General features: G+C 37.2%; 1 protein-coding gene across 1 annotated transcript; it reads left to right on the top strand.

The window, feature by feature from the left end:
• Window positions 1-675: 675 nt before the first annotated feature.
• On the top strand, window positions 676-9,209 carry tmem160 (transmembrane protein 160). The gene is made up of 4 exons (XM_015389631.1): window positions 676-962; window positions 1,061-1,085; window positions 3,701-3,793; window positions 6,316-9,209. Exons 1-4 carry the CDS (start codon window positions 747-749, stop codon window positions 6,636-6,638), a joined length of 657 nt encoding a protein of 218 aa, XP_015245117.1. The 5' UTR covers window positions 676-746; the 3' UTR covers window positions 6,639-9,209.
• The last annotated feature ends 9,582 nt before the right edge of the window (window positions 9,210-18,791 follow it).

The raw sequence follows: 18,791 nt of genomic DNA, 5'->3' as shown, positions 1-18,791 counted from the left end.
TCTATCTATCTATCTATCTATAATTTTTTTAAATATCTATCTATCTATCTATCTATCTTCTCTTATATACATACAATCATTAATATACATACAAATACATATACAATATACATACATATACATTCATATTTATGTATGATACATATGACCATTTAACCATAGCAGTTGGGCTTTGCCTAAGGTTGTTTGTCTGTCTGTCTGTCTGTCTATCTAATATATAATATATAACATATTATGTATATATATCTATATCTATATAGATAGATATAGATATATATCTTTCTATATAGATCTATATAGATATAGATATATATATATCTATATCTATATAGATATATATATAGACATATATACACACTTGACTAGTTTGTGGAGTTTCATTATTCTGTACTCTAGTGCCCTCTTGTGGCAATACACTGTAGTTGCAATTTTACTTTTATTCAAGTATTAAATTCTCATCTAATTAAGATTAAAAGGGAGATCCAAATCAGATTTTGAATTAAATGATAATCAGAAATATTTTAACACCAAAATGGTACTTAAATTTGAGCTTCCACATCATGACTTTAAAACTCTCCCCTATTTACCAGCAGGCGGCGCTGCGGTGATCCCCCGCGGCAGAAAACAGACTCTTCCGGGTTATGTGAGTCCACGTGATGGTTCAAAGGTTATGCAAAGGTCGTGTTGTGTTTTCCCTTCCCGTTTGTATGAATTGTGTGTTTTAGCCAGCCGGTGTTGGTGATGTGATGGCTTTTCTGACTCTCTTCAAGCGAAGGCAGCTGCCGCCAGCCGTCAGCTGCTTCCTCAGAGCGGTGAAGCTGAAGCTGTCGGACCGCGGTGGAGCACCGCTGAGGCGGCTGCACGGCTCTGCGGGGCAGCGGGTCGGGGAGAAGGGGCCATGGGGGAAGAACCAGCCACTGCAGCAGTACCAGCTCACAGACCTGGACAAGGCGGACGCTTTGGTAGGATATTTATTTCTTATCTGATGGAAATGAAGATAAACTGCTGTTGGTGGTTGCAGATATAAAATGCTCTCTTTTTTTATTAAAATTTTTTGCAGATGCTGAGGAAATCACACGAAACAGGTAATATTTTACTCCGTAGTAACACTCCATAGTTATATATTGACAGCTTTAGGTTTTTTGTGCAGTGGTTTACTTTTTTATGAATTGAATTATCATACGATATAAAACTAAACGGAGAGAAATTAGTTTGAAAATAAAAAAAAATAGACTCACAAGTTTGTAATTCAATTTCAGTTCAGTTTATTTACATAGCACCAATTTACAACACAAGTCATCTCAAGGCACTTTACAGTTCACCAGATCATACAGTCAAATTGATTCAGTTTTCTATCTAAGGAAAACCAGTTGATTGCATCACTCACTGACTCGAATGCAAACCCTCACACTAAGCATGCTTGTAGCGACAGTGGAGAGGAAAAACTCCCTTTTAACAGGAAGAAAACTCCAGCAGAACCAGGCTCAGTGTGAGCGGCCATATGCAGGTGAAATGATGGGGAATCATCTGTAACCCAACAGTGTTAGGATTGTTCATACAGGTTCAGATAAACACAAACACTAGTATAAGCATAGCATAGCAAACATAGCAAGCATAGCATAGCATAGCAAGCATAGCATAGCATAGCAAACACTAGTATAAGCAAGCATTTTGTGCATGAAGCACAACATTTTTGGCTATAAATTAGGTGTAGATGTAATTCTGGCAAACTTTCAAACATAATCATTGACTTTTAGATATATAGAATTTTTATTTATTTATATAAAACTAGTATAATGTGTGTTTTTGTTGGAAGAGTCAGTCATGTAAAAGTTTCCCCCTGCTGTTTGTTGTTTTTAGAGAAAGCTTAAAGTCGTAGGGAAGTCATATTTAAATGTCATAACTGATGCTCCGTAATGCCCATGAAATGATGCACAAGAATCATTTCATGGACATCACGCTGCCGTGTGTTATGCATAAGTTAGGCTCGTTGGACATAAGTTCTGGACTCGTTATGAATACACTATGTATAAGCCCAAAATTGGAAAAAAATACATAGAAAGTTCAGCTTATGCAGCGTGTTATGCCGAAATTTACCTGCCTGTCGAGAATTACCTCCCCTCTCGCACACTCATGAGAAAAAGGATTGAAATACGAATGAAAAGGGACCTTTTAAACATATTCTTAATATTTTCCTATTTCTTATGCATGGATGCCCTAAAATAAAGAGTTTTAGTCGACAGATGAATGGTGAGAAATTCCTGCCTGCGGAGAATTTCCTCCCCTGTTGCAGGAACGTGCATCACCCTAAACTCTTGCACACTGATGAGAAAACGGATTGAAATATAAATGAAAAGGGTAACTTTTAAACACATTCTTAATGTTTTATCAGAAATGATATCTAATGGTATTGATAGCAAAAGCAGGAATTGCCATCCACTGAGCAGAGACTATATTTGTCGGACACTGACTGTAGCACATCGACTAAAACTTCTCCCCATACAAGTAGAAAGCGTATTCATTCGACTTTATCTGTCCACCAAAACTCAATCCCATCAGTGTTCGAGAGGGGAGGTAATTGTCATCAGGCAGATATTGACAATTAGGAGGAACACTTATTTTGATGATCCACCTGGGAAAAGAATTTTCCTCCACTATACTTTTAAAGTGGAACTTTGAGGAAAAGAAATAGTCAGAGGACAGGGTTGGGAGAACATTTGACCAAATTTGTCCAAAGCTAGTTGAATCTAAGATGGAATTAAAGCTGTCATAGAATCCCCCACTATTACAGCTTTGTCAGTAAGCAACACTACATTAGATAGAAAGTCTGACAATCGATCAGAGATTGAGAATAAAAGCCCAATGGACCATACAGAACAGCAAACAGTTTGGAATATAGAAGCTAAAGACTAGATGTTCAAAGAATTGTAACTATAAATCTGCTTTGGCTTAACAATGTTCAATATACTACATTTGATTATTTTTATTTTTTTTTCATCAATTTCAGTCATATTAATATTTAATGAGGTTTGCATGACGGTACTCTATTTAGATAATTTTCTGTTTTTGTTTTGATTTTGGCCGTTGGCAAGATCTTGTCTTAAAAAAATGTTTGTGTAGAAAGTGAAGAACTAAGTGAGAGAAGCAACATAAAACCTGTTAAAACCAATAAAAAGAATAGGATCAATAGGAGCTATGACTAGTTTTATCTGTTTTATCCGAATCTGTTTATTTTAAATATGTGCTTAGCTTTAGTTCCAACAAGTTTAAAATTAAAATTTAAAATCTTAAACAATTAAAACACCTTTTCTGGCCTTCCAAAAAATTAAGCAAAAAATAAATACAAAATAGTTAAATAGTGAATCTATGCACTGCAGTAAAATTAACTATTGCTTGTTTTAAATTAGAGTTGATTTAATAAAAACTGCTGGAATAAAAGCTGCCATTTTTTCTCTGATGTATATAAGATGCTGAAGATAAAACTGAACTCAGAGGGGAAAAAATTTTCAGAAAATATTAAAGAATTGAATCTGTAAGCAAGTTTATCTAGTGATTCACTAATTTGGAGGTGTGTCTTAACATGAAAAGTAGTATTTAGCATTAAGTTATAGAGTTAAAGCGTCCAGGCCTGCTGTGTTTAGATTAAAATGTAAAACTAGAATAAATCCAACCATTTGCTAACTTGTTCACGGTTTTCCAGGGTTCCTGTCGTGGTTCAGAAATGGCCTGCTGGCGACTGGGATTGGAGTCATTGCTTTCGTCCAGAGTGAAGTGGGACAGGAAGCAGGTTATGGTACGAGTTCCCTCTGGCTTTAGTCACTGTCATAGGAAAGAGAACAGCACCAAAAAGAAATGCTTGAGAGAAGCATTCAGATACTGCTATTTTGAGTTACAATAAAGGCTACATCACGTACCGTGTATATTTTATAAAAATCGTCAGGGCCCAGTAAAAATAAACGTTTACAGATTTCAGGAATAAACAGCATGGCAAAAGTTGTGATGAAAACTTTTTATGTTATCTAAATTATAATATGTTTATGGGTGAGAATTTAGATTCAATACCTGCCTGGTTTGGCAAGATTTTATTGAACTTAAAAGAAGAGCTATGTCATTGCCTGAGATTTACAGTGTGTGTATTCCTATGATCGCAGAGCTGTTGGCTTTTTTCTTAGATCTGATAAATTAATTAATAAGACCTGAGGATGTCTTAGAATGTGCCCCGTACTTACGGCTCTTCAAAAGCTATATCTTATTTATACAAGGATTTTCAAACAATAAATGTTAAAAAAACATAAATTTTTTTGGTACGCTCATATGCCTTGAAGTCAAATAAAAACATCAAATGTCTTATCTCTCACACAATTGTCACACAACTCCACAAAGCTGAGCTGTAACAAATGGACATCTATCCTTCCCATCCTGCAGAGACTCAGCTGAACAATCACAGCTGACAGTCAAAAGAGTTTAAAACTTCCCTGATGTGAGGACAACCTGTGAGGAGTTTTTGCAACCATCAGTAATTCAAAGCGTTGTTAGAGGGATTCAACCAATAAGTCGGCGAATGGGAAATGCCGAAGTACAGGCTTGATAGGGAATTTATGAATGAACGAAACTAAAATAAATGAGGATATTCAAAGGCTTTTATAAAATATGAATAGAAATTGCAAAGATTTTAACATCTGGGGCTACTTTGGCTAACCTCTAATGTAAAAAAGAAAGAGAGAGAGCACAGAACATTATTTTCAGAAAGTGACTTAAGACTGAAGGAAGGTGGAAAACGAAGAACAAAGTTTTTGTAGGTAAGAAATACATGAAGGAAGAAAGGACAGAGAAACAGCCAATAGGGAAGAAGGTTACTAATAACTGTCACACCTCAAGATTTAGCCAGCGTATGCCTGACTTTCCAGACTCCTCTAAAACGCTGGCATACGCTGAACTTTCAAGGAATTTTTTTTTATTTCAATTTTGGGCGTATACATAGTGTATTCATTACAGAGCGTATTTCCAACTACAGCCTAACTTATGCTTAATGCACAGCAGCGTAATGCTTATGAAATTATGCACAAGTAGCTGTCCTGTGGGGGGCAGCAATGCGCCTGGAGGCGCATGACCTGAATAAAAAGCACAAGAACTTTTCTCTAAACTTAAAAAAAATAATAATAAATAAAAGGAAAAAGAAAGACAGAAGGTCTGCAGTCACTTAAGATTCAGCATCATGTCTGCTTGGAAGTTTGTTGGTTGTGAACGTAGGGAGGATCCGTCACACTCGCCTTCTCGCTCACCGTATGATGGGGATGAAGTCTGGAGGAGTACTGATGGTTTCCGCCTGTGAACCCCCTTTTATACCAAAAAGCTGCCAATACGCCATTATTAGGTAGCTGTAAGTTAGAAACACATTCAGTGGTCGTCTGGACAACCAGTCCAGATACGTCAAATACGTCGATATGCATTGGAGTTACTCAGTTTGGGAAAGCTGGACACCACGATTTATGAGTAACCTACACTTAATGTACGTCAACGGTCAGATAACTTACCTGTAACTTATTCCCCACGTATGAGCATACGCTGGCATGCATCAGGAAATTTATGCTCAAGACTTCTCTACCTACTTGCTGTATGTCGACATGTTTCAGCGTGCTATTAACTTATACAAAACCTATGCCAGCGTTTTTGCCTCAATTTTCATACGTCGGCTAATAATTTTTCAGTTTCTTTCTTTCTCCAAACTCATCCCGACCTGAAAAAAGAGCAGAAATTGACTTTTTGAGACTCTGTAGGAGTAGGCTACTAATAATTGTTTATTGCACAGCATGTATTGTATTTTTCTTATTTGGATTTAGACGCACGTTATAGATGAATTGAGATTTATTATGCAGGCTCCTAACCTTGATTGTTTAAACTAAAGAGCTTTCCTCTTTATTCATTCAGAATCAGTAGACTAATACAGATGGATAATGATTCTCTTTTAAAATGGTTATAAATCTGTAAAAATATCCTTTCTCTCACTTGAACTTAATTATTCTCAGAATATCTGATCAGATATTTGATCCCGAAGCTGCTGTTTTAAGTTTTGTTTATTTCTTGAGGATTTCTGAATAAAATCGTTGAGTGAAATGGATTCAAGGCCTGAGCAAGTTTAATTAAACTATTGATGCATTCTTTCTGTTCAATATTCGGTGCAGATCTTCTCTAAATCATTTAATAATTGTATATACTCATCATTGAAGTTTAAAAGACTAAAGACCAAACTTTGCAGCCATATTTGATTTTACTTTATTTCCTGCAGTAAGAGTATTTCAATCTGTTTATTTTCAGCCTTCTTCATTCTTGGAGGCATCTGTGTGTCGTTTGGCGGCGCCTCCTACATTGGCAGTCTCTTTGCCATGCGGAGGCTGATGCTGCTGTCTGTGCCAGCTCTGCTGCTCCAGGGCGCTGTGGTGAGCAGCGTCGCCCTCTTCTGGCTCTGCGCCGTATCGCTGTACATCGGCCGTCTGGAGGTGGAGATCATCCACGAGGACGAGGAGGAAGGTGGAGAGGACGAGGGAGAGTGCCGGGATTGCCGGGAGAGGCGGGAGAAGCGCGGTTACAGAGGCTCTCAGGACAGGGAGGACAGTGGCAGCAAGGGCCAAAATAAGTAGAGATCTTCCAGGAAAGCTGTGTGGGGGGGTTTGTTGCTCTGATTCAGGGTTTCTCTTATTTGTATGCTTTTGCAAGATGCACATATGTTCATATGAAGACCGCTTGTGAGCTTAAAGATGCAAACTGTCATCTACTGTCATAAAAAAAACACATATTCAGGTGAAGAAAGACTTAACTATTTTCTTTTTTATTATCTCTTAAAGTTGATTTTTTTTTTATTTTGCCCCTAAAGTCAACTATAGAAATGTCTATGATGCCCTTGGCATAAGGAAAAATCATTTCTGAATTGCCTTAAAGCTGCAACGGCATGGTAGGGATGCACCTGTATCAGGTCCACATTTTTCAAAGTATGAGCAGGGCCCACATCTTTTCATGACAGTCTGAACAACACGGATACAATTTTTTTCAATGCGACCCAGGCTGCTTGGCTCTGTGGTCCTGAATCTGATACGAATCTTTTCAAATGCAACCTACGTCTGAACGGTCAGGTCGCATTCATCTCACCTGAATGTCACTCTTCTCCTTCTTGCGACACAGAAATGGCAAGAAATACAAGATTAATGGTGGACGATAATGCAGAGAGTAGTATTTATGTCTAACCATCTTGGAAAGATTGAGTTTTTAAGGTTGGGAAAGATTGCTACATGTTCTCCGGAACTACCATCCATGTTTAATTCCGTAAACACAGGTCATTTCATCCTCTACTACGCATGCGGGACACCTAGGTTGTATGACTGCAGTTCACACAGGAGATCACATACAAGTCGCATATATCTGGAAATGTGAACAGCAACACAAAAAAAAATCGAAATTGAGCGTCAAGGCCTGCAGTGTTTACGTAGCCTAAGAGTCTTCCTACAACATTTAATCATGAACACAATTGGAGAAGCGTTTTACATTAAAAGATTACATCATGCTTAAACTCAAAGTCTCAAAACAATAAAAATAAACAGTTTATTGAAACTTCCGGTTATTAAAACAGTGTTCATGCTTAGTGTGCAAAGGCTGAAGTCCTTTACATTAAGGTTGGAAATTCAATACATTGGAGTTAATCCTGCTCCTGCAGCTCCTGCAGCAAAGTCATGATTTTCCTGTAGATTTAGCAGTTAGGATCTTCGCTCACCAGCTTGGGTTCATGGTCTGTGAGCATGGAGGCCAGTTGGGAAGAGATTCGCTGGATGCGGTTGGAGCACGGGTGTCAGAAACGTCAGGTCTTTGATGTTGCCCTTTCTCTTCGATGTATTCATGTACTCATGCATCCTTATAAGGGCAACAATACTAAAGAACCAAATGCAGGCATCGTTTTCCCTGCTTCCACACTATAGGCCAGTCCAGTAAGTAAGTAGGTTATGTGGGGGTATTTCCAAATGATCCGCAAGTCGAATTACAATCCAGACTCTGATCTGTAAGCAGACCTTGGCTGATTTTGAAAGCTTTAGGGGTTATTTTTAATGCAGGAACACCTGGAGGTATGTTCAGCTATTTTGACTAGAGAAGGAAAAATAAATTAATCTTTATTGTTCTGGATTCAAGGTAAAAGTCCAACTTTGTCTGTTTAGAGTATCAGGGAATATGTTCAAAGCTTTTTATTATGACTAACTTTTTACCTACTATTCTTATCCCTTCCTGGAATCAACTACTACAAAAAAGAACTAAAATGCTTGTGTTGACTGATATAGGTGCATCTTTGCCATAGCATGCTATCGCATTAGGCTCATCTTAAAGCTTAGCCAAGCCCTAAACACATTATTACAACTCTGATATTATTTATAGCTAATAAAACGAGCTGTTGCCGTCTCTGTGCAGAGGTTCTAAGAGAACCGCTTCCTCTCAGCAATGAGCTGAAATGATCACTGATGGGAGAAAGTGGGCATGTTTACACGGCAGGGGCGGCACAGTCAAGGTAGGTCAAGAACTACCCAAGGCAGGCATGAATCAAGTGAAATACCACTTTAGGTTTTGATCAGGAAAGAAATAAGAGCAATATAAGTTAAAGTCAAAATGTATTTTCCTTTTTATGTATATATGGACATGCTTCTGTTTCCGTTTGTGCCGCTGTATGCAGTCAGTTTCCTCTCAGCCAGCTGTTCTTTGCTGTTTGTTTTACCAACCTGAACCTGACTGATCAATTCAACTTTTGTATGCTGTTAATGTTGGGGGGTGGGTGAAAAATGTCAGTTTACTTGTTTCAGAGTGATTTTATTTAAAATAGTCGAAACACATGAGGGCTTAAGACTTTTATTTACATTTTTTAATTTTTTTAAAACTACGACAGCACTTTTGGGCTTTGATTTTTGTCGCTTTAGTTCCTCTAAACTGTTTGGAAAAAGAACACTCTTCACAGATACGACTGTGATCATTTATTTTGTTCTGTCTTTGATACATATGTACAATACCAAATGATATCCAAAAACTTTTTAGAGTGAATTACACATATTTTATCTACATACGTTCTGTTTATAATGGATGTAAAGAGTAGGTGCTGCTTGTATTGAATTTGTTTTATGGAAAATGGGGGGGGTTGTTATTGTTTACCTTTTGTGCACAACAGTGCATTCAGTAATAAATGCAGAGGAAATCTAAACCAAGGTTCTGCATCAGTGTGTCTATTCAATGATGGTTACTCAATCAGGTTTTTACACGAAAGCATAAAATCATCTTTTGTTGTCTTTGTCTATAGTGTGTCTCAAACGTTAATCTCTTTTAGCAGCTGTCCTGTCAAATATCACTCCAGACATTAGTAGCAATCCACTCTGGACAACCTGCACCTCTCTTTACCACTGCTAGCTCCTCTGCAAATTGCTTAACCCTTTAGAAGCCACTCTTTTAAGAACATTTTTTGGGCAAATTCATGTTTATTAGCATCCAATCACTGTGTGACATAATGACGTCAATGCTAATGCAGGTGCCCACACGCACCACAACCATGCTTTATGTGTTTGAATAAACAGCTGATTCAGCAATAGTTGAAGAGTGCCAGCCAACGGAGAAGATGTTGTCCAGTGTTTCTGTAGTCGATAAAGTTTTTCACTGTGTACCCTAAGTAAAACGCAATTGCTGCTGAGCAGGGATGGTGAATATCCCCACACACTCTGTGAAATACTTTGAAAATGAAAATTTCAAGCCCAAATTGGAGGACAGAACAAAACCTTAGAACTTTTGTATGTATATTTTGATTGCAAAAATGGAGCCACCTCCAGCCTTAATCTTCGTGGCTAAAGCTTCATCAGAGTGTCATTCCTCCCGGACTCTTACTGCGTTCCCTGTCTCATCCTAACCGATCCGGCAGAAGGCCGCCATGTTGAGCCTGCTTCTGCCAAAGTTTTCATTCCAACGGGGAGTTTTTCCTCTCCACTGTCGCTTCATGCTTGCTCATCATGGACAGGTTCTCTCAACCTGTGTTATCCAACTAGACTTCCATCTTCCAGGTCCCTGAGTGAAGCTCTAGTATCAGCTCACGCAATTTACTGGATCTCCCCATAAAGCTCAGCATACCGTCTCACTAACCAGCAGTCTACAGACTGACCAACTTCATCTATCTCCACTCCACCACCACTTTCAGGCCTGAGGGGGAAACAGCCCTATTCTTTGCTCCTGTTCATGCATATCTATCAAAAAATAAGCGCTATATTTCCTGCTTAGGTCTGAGCGCCATTGTATCAATAAATTTCTCCTAATTGTCTTTTCTCTGTGTGTATTTTTTCAGATTGAAATGAATGTTGATGTAATAAGTAACGGCAACTTGCCCTAATATATTAAGAAAAATAAAATAAAGCAGTAGAAGATCGGGTAGCAATGCTGCCTTGTAGGAGGAGGTTCCAGGTTTGATTCCCAGTCCGGGGTCTTTTTGCATAGAGTTTGCATGTTCTTTGTTGTTTGTCCTGTTTGTCTCTGTGTTGTCCTGCGATGGACTGGCGACCTGTCCAGGGTGTACTCCGCCTCTTGCCCGCTGACAGCATAAGATCGGCACCAGCACCCCCTGCGACCCCAGCAGGGACAAGCGTGATGGAAAATGGATGGATGGACAAGAAATTAATGAGAAAAATTTTTTTTTTATTCCAACATAACCTAATCCACCAACATAATCAATACTGATACAAACACATTTTTTTTTTACATTTTAACTAAGCTTATTAACTTTTTACCTTTTTTTCCTTGTTAACGTTTTTTCAACTTGATTTACAGTAGGTAAATATTATTCCAGGGCTCATTTCATTGGTCAAACAAAAAATTGTACAGCTATACAGCACAAATATTGTGCTTCTAGACCTCACTGATGGATGGGGGGTTCTGTTTGTAAGGGGTATGCAAGAGATCATAAACAGTAACTTGCCCTACATACATCCACGTTTATTCTCTTTTTTTCAGGAATTACAATAATTAATATAATATAATTAATTCATACATGTATGCTCCATTGGTGCTATAAGCCTTCTCTCCTATGGTCTTACCTACAGCTTTTTACCGCCTACCCACAAAAGCATTATAAAATTTAACCAAACGCTGTGAGGTGTTTATATAGGTGATAATATTCTTCATAGCTTTAATACTTGTTAATTTCTGAGGGAGGTTTTGTTTTCCCATGTAGTTTGAAGAACAAACATTTAAATGACATAATAATAAAATAGTACAGCAAAGTTAAGGAATCTTATACTTAAAAGATGACTGTAGTCTTTTACTTCCAAAAAAAAAAACAGTAAATAGAATAGAATAGAAAATCCCTTTATTGTCCCACAATGGGGAAACTGTAGTGTTATAGCAGCAAAATATAGCAAAAGTGGTCACACAAATGTGGACCTTAAAAAGTGTAAATAAAATAAGTAACAAAAAAAAAAATCAAGATTTTGTACAAAGAATAAGATATTTTATCAAGTTGCATTAGGTAATTCAGTCATAGTACATCTTAAAATGTGATATATAATTTTTAAACACTTTTGTCTCTAGTTTAGAGGGAAAATTAAACATCGGCTTCATTAAACCTTGGCTTTTATCAAAATCTCATTAGTAGTACACTCGAATTTGCTCCTTAGTAGATTACAAAACGCTGCTGGTAGTGAAATAAGTGTCACGAATGCCTTTACATTTTTATAGCTAAATCAGCCGGGCTTTTTTAAACAAATAATTATTGGATTCAGCTTAGATATGATTTTTTCCTCGTCAGTTTATATCAGCAGATTTGAATAATAGTTATTTTTCATTATCTTTTCATTTGAATTTCCTCCTGACTGTTTTTTAAATATTTCTTATGCAGTCCAGGAACCCGGCTGACAAAATGCTGGCAGCCTATTAATAAAACAATTATGCTGGCTTATATTTAATTAGGATAATTATTTAATTAACCTTCTTGATCACCATGCTCACATTTTGCTGCAGGGGAGCTGAGTGAATGCATTAATTTAACCCTCCTCCTCCACAACACCGGCTTAATCCAGCCATTACCTCCACCGACAGACTCCTCTAAGCCTCTGAATGTCTTGAGCATTCACTCATTTCATTTTCTGTTTATTCAGGTAACTGCTTTTCTCATCCTTAAAAACAGGTTTTTCCCTCGGTATTAAAGGCTGTTTGAAAACCCAGTCTCACAGCTAGAGGAGCATTGCTGCAAATATTCCAGCTTTTTGTTGCTCACAGTTAAAAAGCAGCCTCTGAGCCATCTTATTATTATAAAGCTAATTAATACTGATGTAATACCAAAAACAGTTTTAGTATCTGAGAGGGAGTAAAAAACTTACATTGGTTTTTAATATTTTGCAAAACCTTATTAAAATGGTAAGATTTTGCTCTATATTAAATTCATTCAAAACTTTCTTCTAGTAGTCGCTCTCTTATTTTTTAAATAAATGCCATTTCTACTGAATATTGCTGGACTTTTTCTTTCTTTTTGACATGCAGCATTACTTTGACACTAAACAGACCTTTGTGATTTTTAAACAAGGTTTAAAAGAGTTCAATGTACAGATTTCTTCTTATGGGAAAACAATAGCAGATGAGGTTGTGCTAAGAACACTGTTAAGTCGTTGGTGGTCCCTGTAGCTACTTCATAATTGCTGATGGCCTATTATTGACAGCCTCACTGTCCAGTTCTTGTCTTGTTACTTTAATACATTTAAAGAAAGGTGTTGTTAATCCCCAAACAACCAAATGTTGCCATATACCAGCTCCAATTAGAAAGGCCTGTGTTCATTATTGTCATAATTTTGGTTCTGTTTAAGTTTTCTCTTGGTTTTTTATTTCCATTTTGTGTTGTTTTAGTTATTTTTAAATGTTTTGAGTTCTGATGTATTTCTTGTTTACCCTCTGTTGCCCTCTTGTGTCAATCTCCTTCTTGTTGCTCTCTTCTAGATTCTTCTGCAGACAGTTGTTCTCCGTCTACCAATTAGTCCTTCCATTGTTTCGGTCTCTCATATATACCGTACTCCTTTTCAGTCACTCTTTGCTGGTTCCTCGTGTTTTTTTGTTGTTGTTTTTTTTTGGCTCCCGATGTGTTTTTTTTCCCCTGATGTTTCTTGGTTTTTTAGTTTTCTGTATTTTGTTATCCTGGATTTTTTTCTTCTGTTCCGATTTTTGGATATTAAATCTGTGAGAAACCACAGTTCTTTCCGTTTCTGCATTTGGGTCCTTCAAACCTCTGCCCAACCTGAAAATTATGTTATAGTGTTTACAGTCATGAGAAAAGAAAATGTAATTTTGTTTGAGTGTTACACAAATGATGCCTGAGTGGTTAATGGCATGAATTGTCCAGCTCTACTTCAGCTTTTATTTTTCACATATGGTTAAACTTCCTATTATTGGTAGAATTCATAGTTGATGAAATTATGGTAAGAAAAGAAAAGAAGCGTCAAACCAAGACAAGGTCCAGTTTACATTTGGTAGGAGCTTCTATTCCTGTGATGCTGTATTTGCTTAATGCCAAATTTTTCTTTTGTTCCAATGTCCAGATATTTTCATTTTGGACTCAACTGTCCAAACAACATTATTCCAGCTCCAATTCCAAACACACGTACTGTAATCTCAAGGAACTTTACAGAGACACTTCAACCAGATCACACAGGCAAATTAATTCAAAGTTTTATATCTAAGGAAAACCAGTTGACTGCATCAACTTATTGACTCAAAGGCAATCCCTTACATCAAGAATGCTTATAGCGACAGTGGGGAGGAAAATAACCCTTTTAACAGGAAGACACCTCCAGCAGATCCAGGCTCAGTTTGAGCGGCCATCTACTGAGGCCGACTGGGGTTCAAGGAGACAGAAGCAGACATAGAAAAAGAAGCAGAGATACAAAGGAACTTTGTCAACAACTCCACAAGCGGCCCCGTCCAAGAAACAGAGAGACAGGCAGATGAGCTCTAAGCCCACTCCCACATCAGAGGAAGAAGAGTGCACATCCACACTGTCACAGTCAGAGAAACAGGACTACACTGTAGAATAGGGAAGGCTTGAACATCTATAATCAAAGGTGTTGATGGGAGCAGCACAGCTGATATTTCTCTCCAGTATGGTTTCACAGCTAAACAGGAACAGACCAGATGAAGCTACTATGAGAAAACGCAGAGATAGCAGAACGTTAGAGATTGAACTCATACTCTGTAGAGTGGGAGAATAGAGATAGAATGAAGCAGAATGATGAAAAAGGGGTCCCTATGTCCTATTTCTGTTTTAAATCATGGGTTAAAACTTTATTTTATCATTTATCTTTTGTTTTAACAACATTTTATTTCAAAAAATTTGATTTTTGACATTTTTAGTTATTGTTTGAATTAATTTATGGAATGCAAAGCACTTTATTTCTGTTTTTGATCATGTTCTTTACAAAAAAAATATTTTTAAACTATTTTAAATTTGATCAAAAGTATGATTCTTGTGGAAATGTTTTATATTTTTGATGATATTTTATAAAAATTAGTCAAATTTAATTGTGAAAGGTGTTTCTGTGTGTACCTTTATCAATATAGAGAACTGTTTTTTAAAATTTCCCTCCATATATTTTCTTTATGGCTAAAGTTTACAGATTATACAACCTTACAAATTGATATATTTGTTAGATGTAGTGTAAACCTTTTGACAAACAGTGCATGATTGAGTTTATTTATTTTATGTCAATTAAGAAGTATAAAACTGCATATAGCTCACTGCTTAAATCAGTGCATCATCAGGGGTTGTCATATTTTTGTTTTTTTAATTATGCAAATGTTGCTTAATATAATGAGCAAATACAGAGTCAGAAGATGCTGTCGCTGCATTGGGAGCCAAAAGATGTACAAACTGGGCTTTCTTTACATGCATAATTCTTATAATGAGCTCTTCATCTGCATGCATGTATATGAGACACAATGAGCAGCATGTAGTTGTGTGTGTGAATGTTGAGGTGCTGGTGTTGTAGAGGGGGTCTTTTTCTGTGATAACTATCTCTGACAGAGTTAGGGCGAAGGTCTTGATATCTCCCGGCAATCGACACACAGCGTCGCTGTTAAGACTCACCCCACAAGCACCCTGTCTTCCTCTTTCCTTTACTTGTTTGCCCCTCTCCTTCTCAGACTCTTAAGTGCTTCCAGGATCTTCATATTTCACATTCAGGGTGTGACTGAAGGGCCTGCTGTAGTGTGACCACCACCCGACTCCTCCTGCCGGCTTCTCCTCCTAAGATCCCTCCTCTACCCTTTTCGCCCTGGACTTCTCTCTCCTCACGTCCGCTTGTCCACCCCTCCTTCCTTTTCTCCTTTTTCCTTCTGCGGCCACATCTGACTGCCCAGGTCTGTTTGGCATGCAAGAGGCTCCTGAGGCCTGGCGCGTCTAAAGGGCAGGGTGCCCAGAGGCAGGAGACGCGGCCCCACTGACAAACACCATCTATCCGAGACCCTCAGCAGCCAACACAGCCGGCCGTGAGTCCAGCCTCATGCAATTTCCAAAAGCTCTATTTCACATCAACACCCTCAGCCCTGAAAGTTAGGTTCATAACCTTTGCTTTATTTCAAAAGCAGTCTGCTCATCTGCTCTCAGGTGTTAAATATCATACACACGGATCAAAGGATCTGGCTTTAGATGAATGAAGTTTGCACTCAGCTGAGGAGAGTTTGGTTGGGGAAACTGTGACAAAGACGAAAGCCATACAAGTGAAAAACGGAAGAATGAAAGACAAGAAGTATAACTTTAATGCAAGGCAGAAACTGTCTCCATCAGCCTCTCACTTTATTATTCCCTCTCATATTTTGACTTTTTCAAATGCATTTACATTTGCTGAGGTATTTCCCCAGGGAGCACGACTCTAATTCAGAGGGTAAGATAAGGCATCAAAGTTAGTGACAGAGAGGGCGTATGGGTGACTCAATGACAGCCTGAGCAGAAGACAAGTCGGGGGGAAGGCTGTCATGACTTATGCTCATGCACGCAAACAGCACACCGTGATTTCGGTTGCACAAACCACACTTTTTCCTTACTTTATAAAGATGTTATAAGACAAAGAGGAAAGGTTGTTTTGCAACCAGGCACACATACACACCCTCTCTCATACAGTGCATACGCTTCTGCACGTACAATGGCATTTTCTCCCCAACAACTGCTCTTGTTTAGTATGCGCTTCCTTTGGTCTTGAGGAGGAATGATCCTCACTCTAATGAACTAGGGCCTGCCACTTGAATGTAAAACAGGATTTAACCCGTCTTCAATGTCAGAGCCCCTCCCTGGGGCTGCTTCAGACAACACACACATACGTATTCAGCAAGATGCACACATAACACGCACACGCGCATACATACATCGCAACGCGTGCCCGCATATATAGTTTCTCATAAGTGAGATGCTCCCTGCGCCTTTGTGTTCATTTCAAACCAATTTATGGTCGAGTCTTTTCTGAAACCGTAACTCTCGGGCGATGTCCTGCCAGGGGTTGTGCTCGCCTCATCCACATGTTGCCTCTTTATTAAGGTTTCATATTGTTTTGGTCCACTTTAGGGAAATGAAAATGTCCAGTTGGTCTTTGAATGATAACATATGAAAAAATCATATTCAGGAACACAAATAGTTTTGTATTTACTTCTTTTTGTCTTGTATTTACTTGCAGATATTGCGTTGATGCTTTGCACTTTCCTACATTTTGTCAAAAAAACTGTAAAAACTACAATTATTTAATGGAGATTTGATACGTAATAGTCCAATACAACATGAGTAGTGAAAATGCCAGGAAAGTTATACATGTTTGTCAAAATTGTTCATGTTATTAGGTATGTATTCCACAAATGTTGCATTTAAGGAAGAGCAGCATGGTTCCTGAGTTGTCAAAGGAAAGTCCTCAAAAAACCTGTAGTTGGGAGGATGGATGAAGCCAAAATCTAGTGCAAACCTGGATAAAATCATGCAAAAATTGAAAAAATGGTGAACGTTCACCTTCCAGCAGGATAATTACCCTAAAAATTCAACACTAGCTACATCATTTCTTGATTGATTGATAGATATTCATATTCATTCATCTGTTAGGATGGCTTAGCCATAAGTTAAATGAAGAATATTTGGTAAAGACATGAACATTTATATTCAAGAATGCTTTCCTCAGAGTTGGAACTAAAGGAACTTTGGAAATCTAAACCTCTAAATGCTGTGGACCAATAAAAAAGATATATTGAATTATGCAAGTCATAAATATGTGCAAAAGTGAAGAAAATACGACAAAATCTTGAATTGTGCTCCTCTACTGGGATATTTTATTATCATCATCATCTGCATCATTTTTTTTATTATCTTTACATTTGTTCATTTTCTTTGACGGGTGGCTGACATATTCACAAACATGTGAGGAGAATAATGTTAGATTCACAGTGACGGGCATAAGGGGTTAGCTTTTTTTTTTATTTAGCAACAACAAGAACAAAAGACAAAAACGACCCAGACAAAAGCAAACACACTCAGAACTGCATCCCCACTCATCTCTACACGGCTAAACACCCGAGAACGAGTGCGCTCCCACACTCTGCATTTGTGACGGTTACAACATATGCGTGTATTGCACACAGCAGATTGAACGGTTTGTTTTCTTTCCAAACGTCGGACTTGGAACATCAGCTTGTGTGTGAGCTAAATTCTCAAGGGAGACAAACTATAATCTCATTTTGGAGGGCAAAAAAAGCCCCCAAACTTTAAAAAAAAAGTGAACATTTTCTGTGTTTTAAAGACCGGTGCAAAAAGTCCCCATTCCAAAGTGCTATAAAACATTTTTTTATTTGTTTCTATATCTTGTTTATTATTTACGGAGAACTTAATAATCCTGCAGTCTTATTGCAGAATTTAGTGAAAAGGATCAGATTTTAGGATTTTAGTGGACTCTGAATAATGTCAGATCTTGTGTGTCTTATCTAATAGAAGCACAAATTGAAAAGTAGAAAATGCCTGTTTTATTAATTATGAAAATTCTTAAGTTAGTATCAAACAGACATTTAATTTTCATATTGAGCACCTCCACATTTATTGAAACCTCTGATAAAGATGTGTTAAAAGCCTTAAAATAAATGATTCTGACATTAGGTTAAATCTGTTCCCTCAAATTGTCTCTTTTTTTCACTGTATTTATACCCTGATGAGAGAAAAAAATCAGATTAACATTTATTTAAAAGATACTCTCACTGTGGTTTTGGTTCATCCCCAGACCCCTTACAGTAAAAGAGGGAACTGATATATTTTAATATTTCACTTATTTACGTAAATCAATTGCACATATTGCAATGTGTGACATTGCGTTAAAATCCTGTGGTCATTTACACAAAAACTATTTCTTTTTTTTTTAAAGAGAGATGGAAAGCATTTCAACTTGACATTTTAGTGTCATCTTTGACATTTTTGTTTCTTACTCTTATTCAATGCAAAAATGTAAGCAAAATACAAATTAATTTTAATATTAATTGTGTGATTTGCCTTTTATGGCTTAGAAGTCCAGTTTTATTACAGTTTTCTAATCATTTTGTTGCTTTTTTACTTTCTACAAAGTGCTCGTCAATCATTTTTCTCAACCGTATTTTTAAATATGTGTAAATATTCTTGTATTATTCTATATTTTAAAGTTTTATTTTGGTAAAAAATGTCATCTTTAATGTTTTTATTCAATTTAACATGGCATTCGCTATATATGTTTATATATATATATATATATATATATATATATATA

The sequence above is a fragment of the Cyprinodon variegatus genome, unplaced genomic scaffold, assembly GCF_000732505.1.
Source record: "Cyprinodon variegatus isolate N-32 unplaced genomic scaffold, C_variegatus-1.0 Scaffold468, whole genome shotgun sequence".
Lineage (NCBI taxonomy): Eukaryota > Metazoa > Chordata > Actinopteri > Cyprinodontiformes > Cyprinodontidae > Cyprinodon > Cyprinodon variegatus.
Note: the sequence above shows the minus strand (reverse complement) of the source record. Positions and strands in the feature narration are given on the sequence as shown.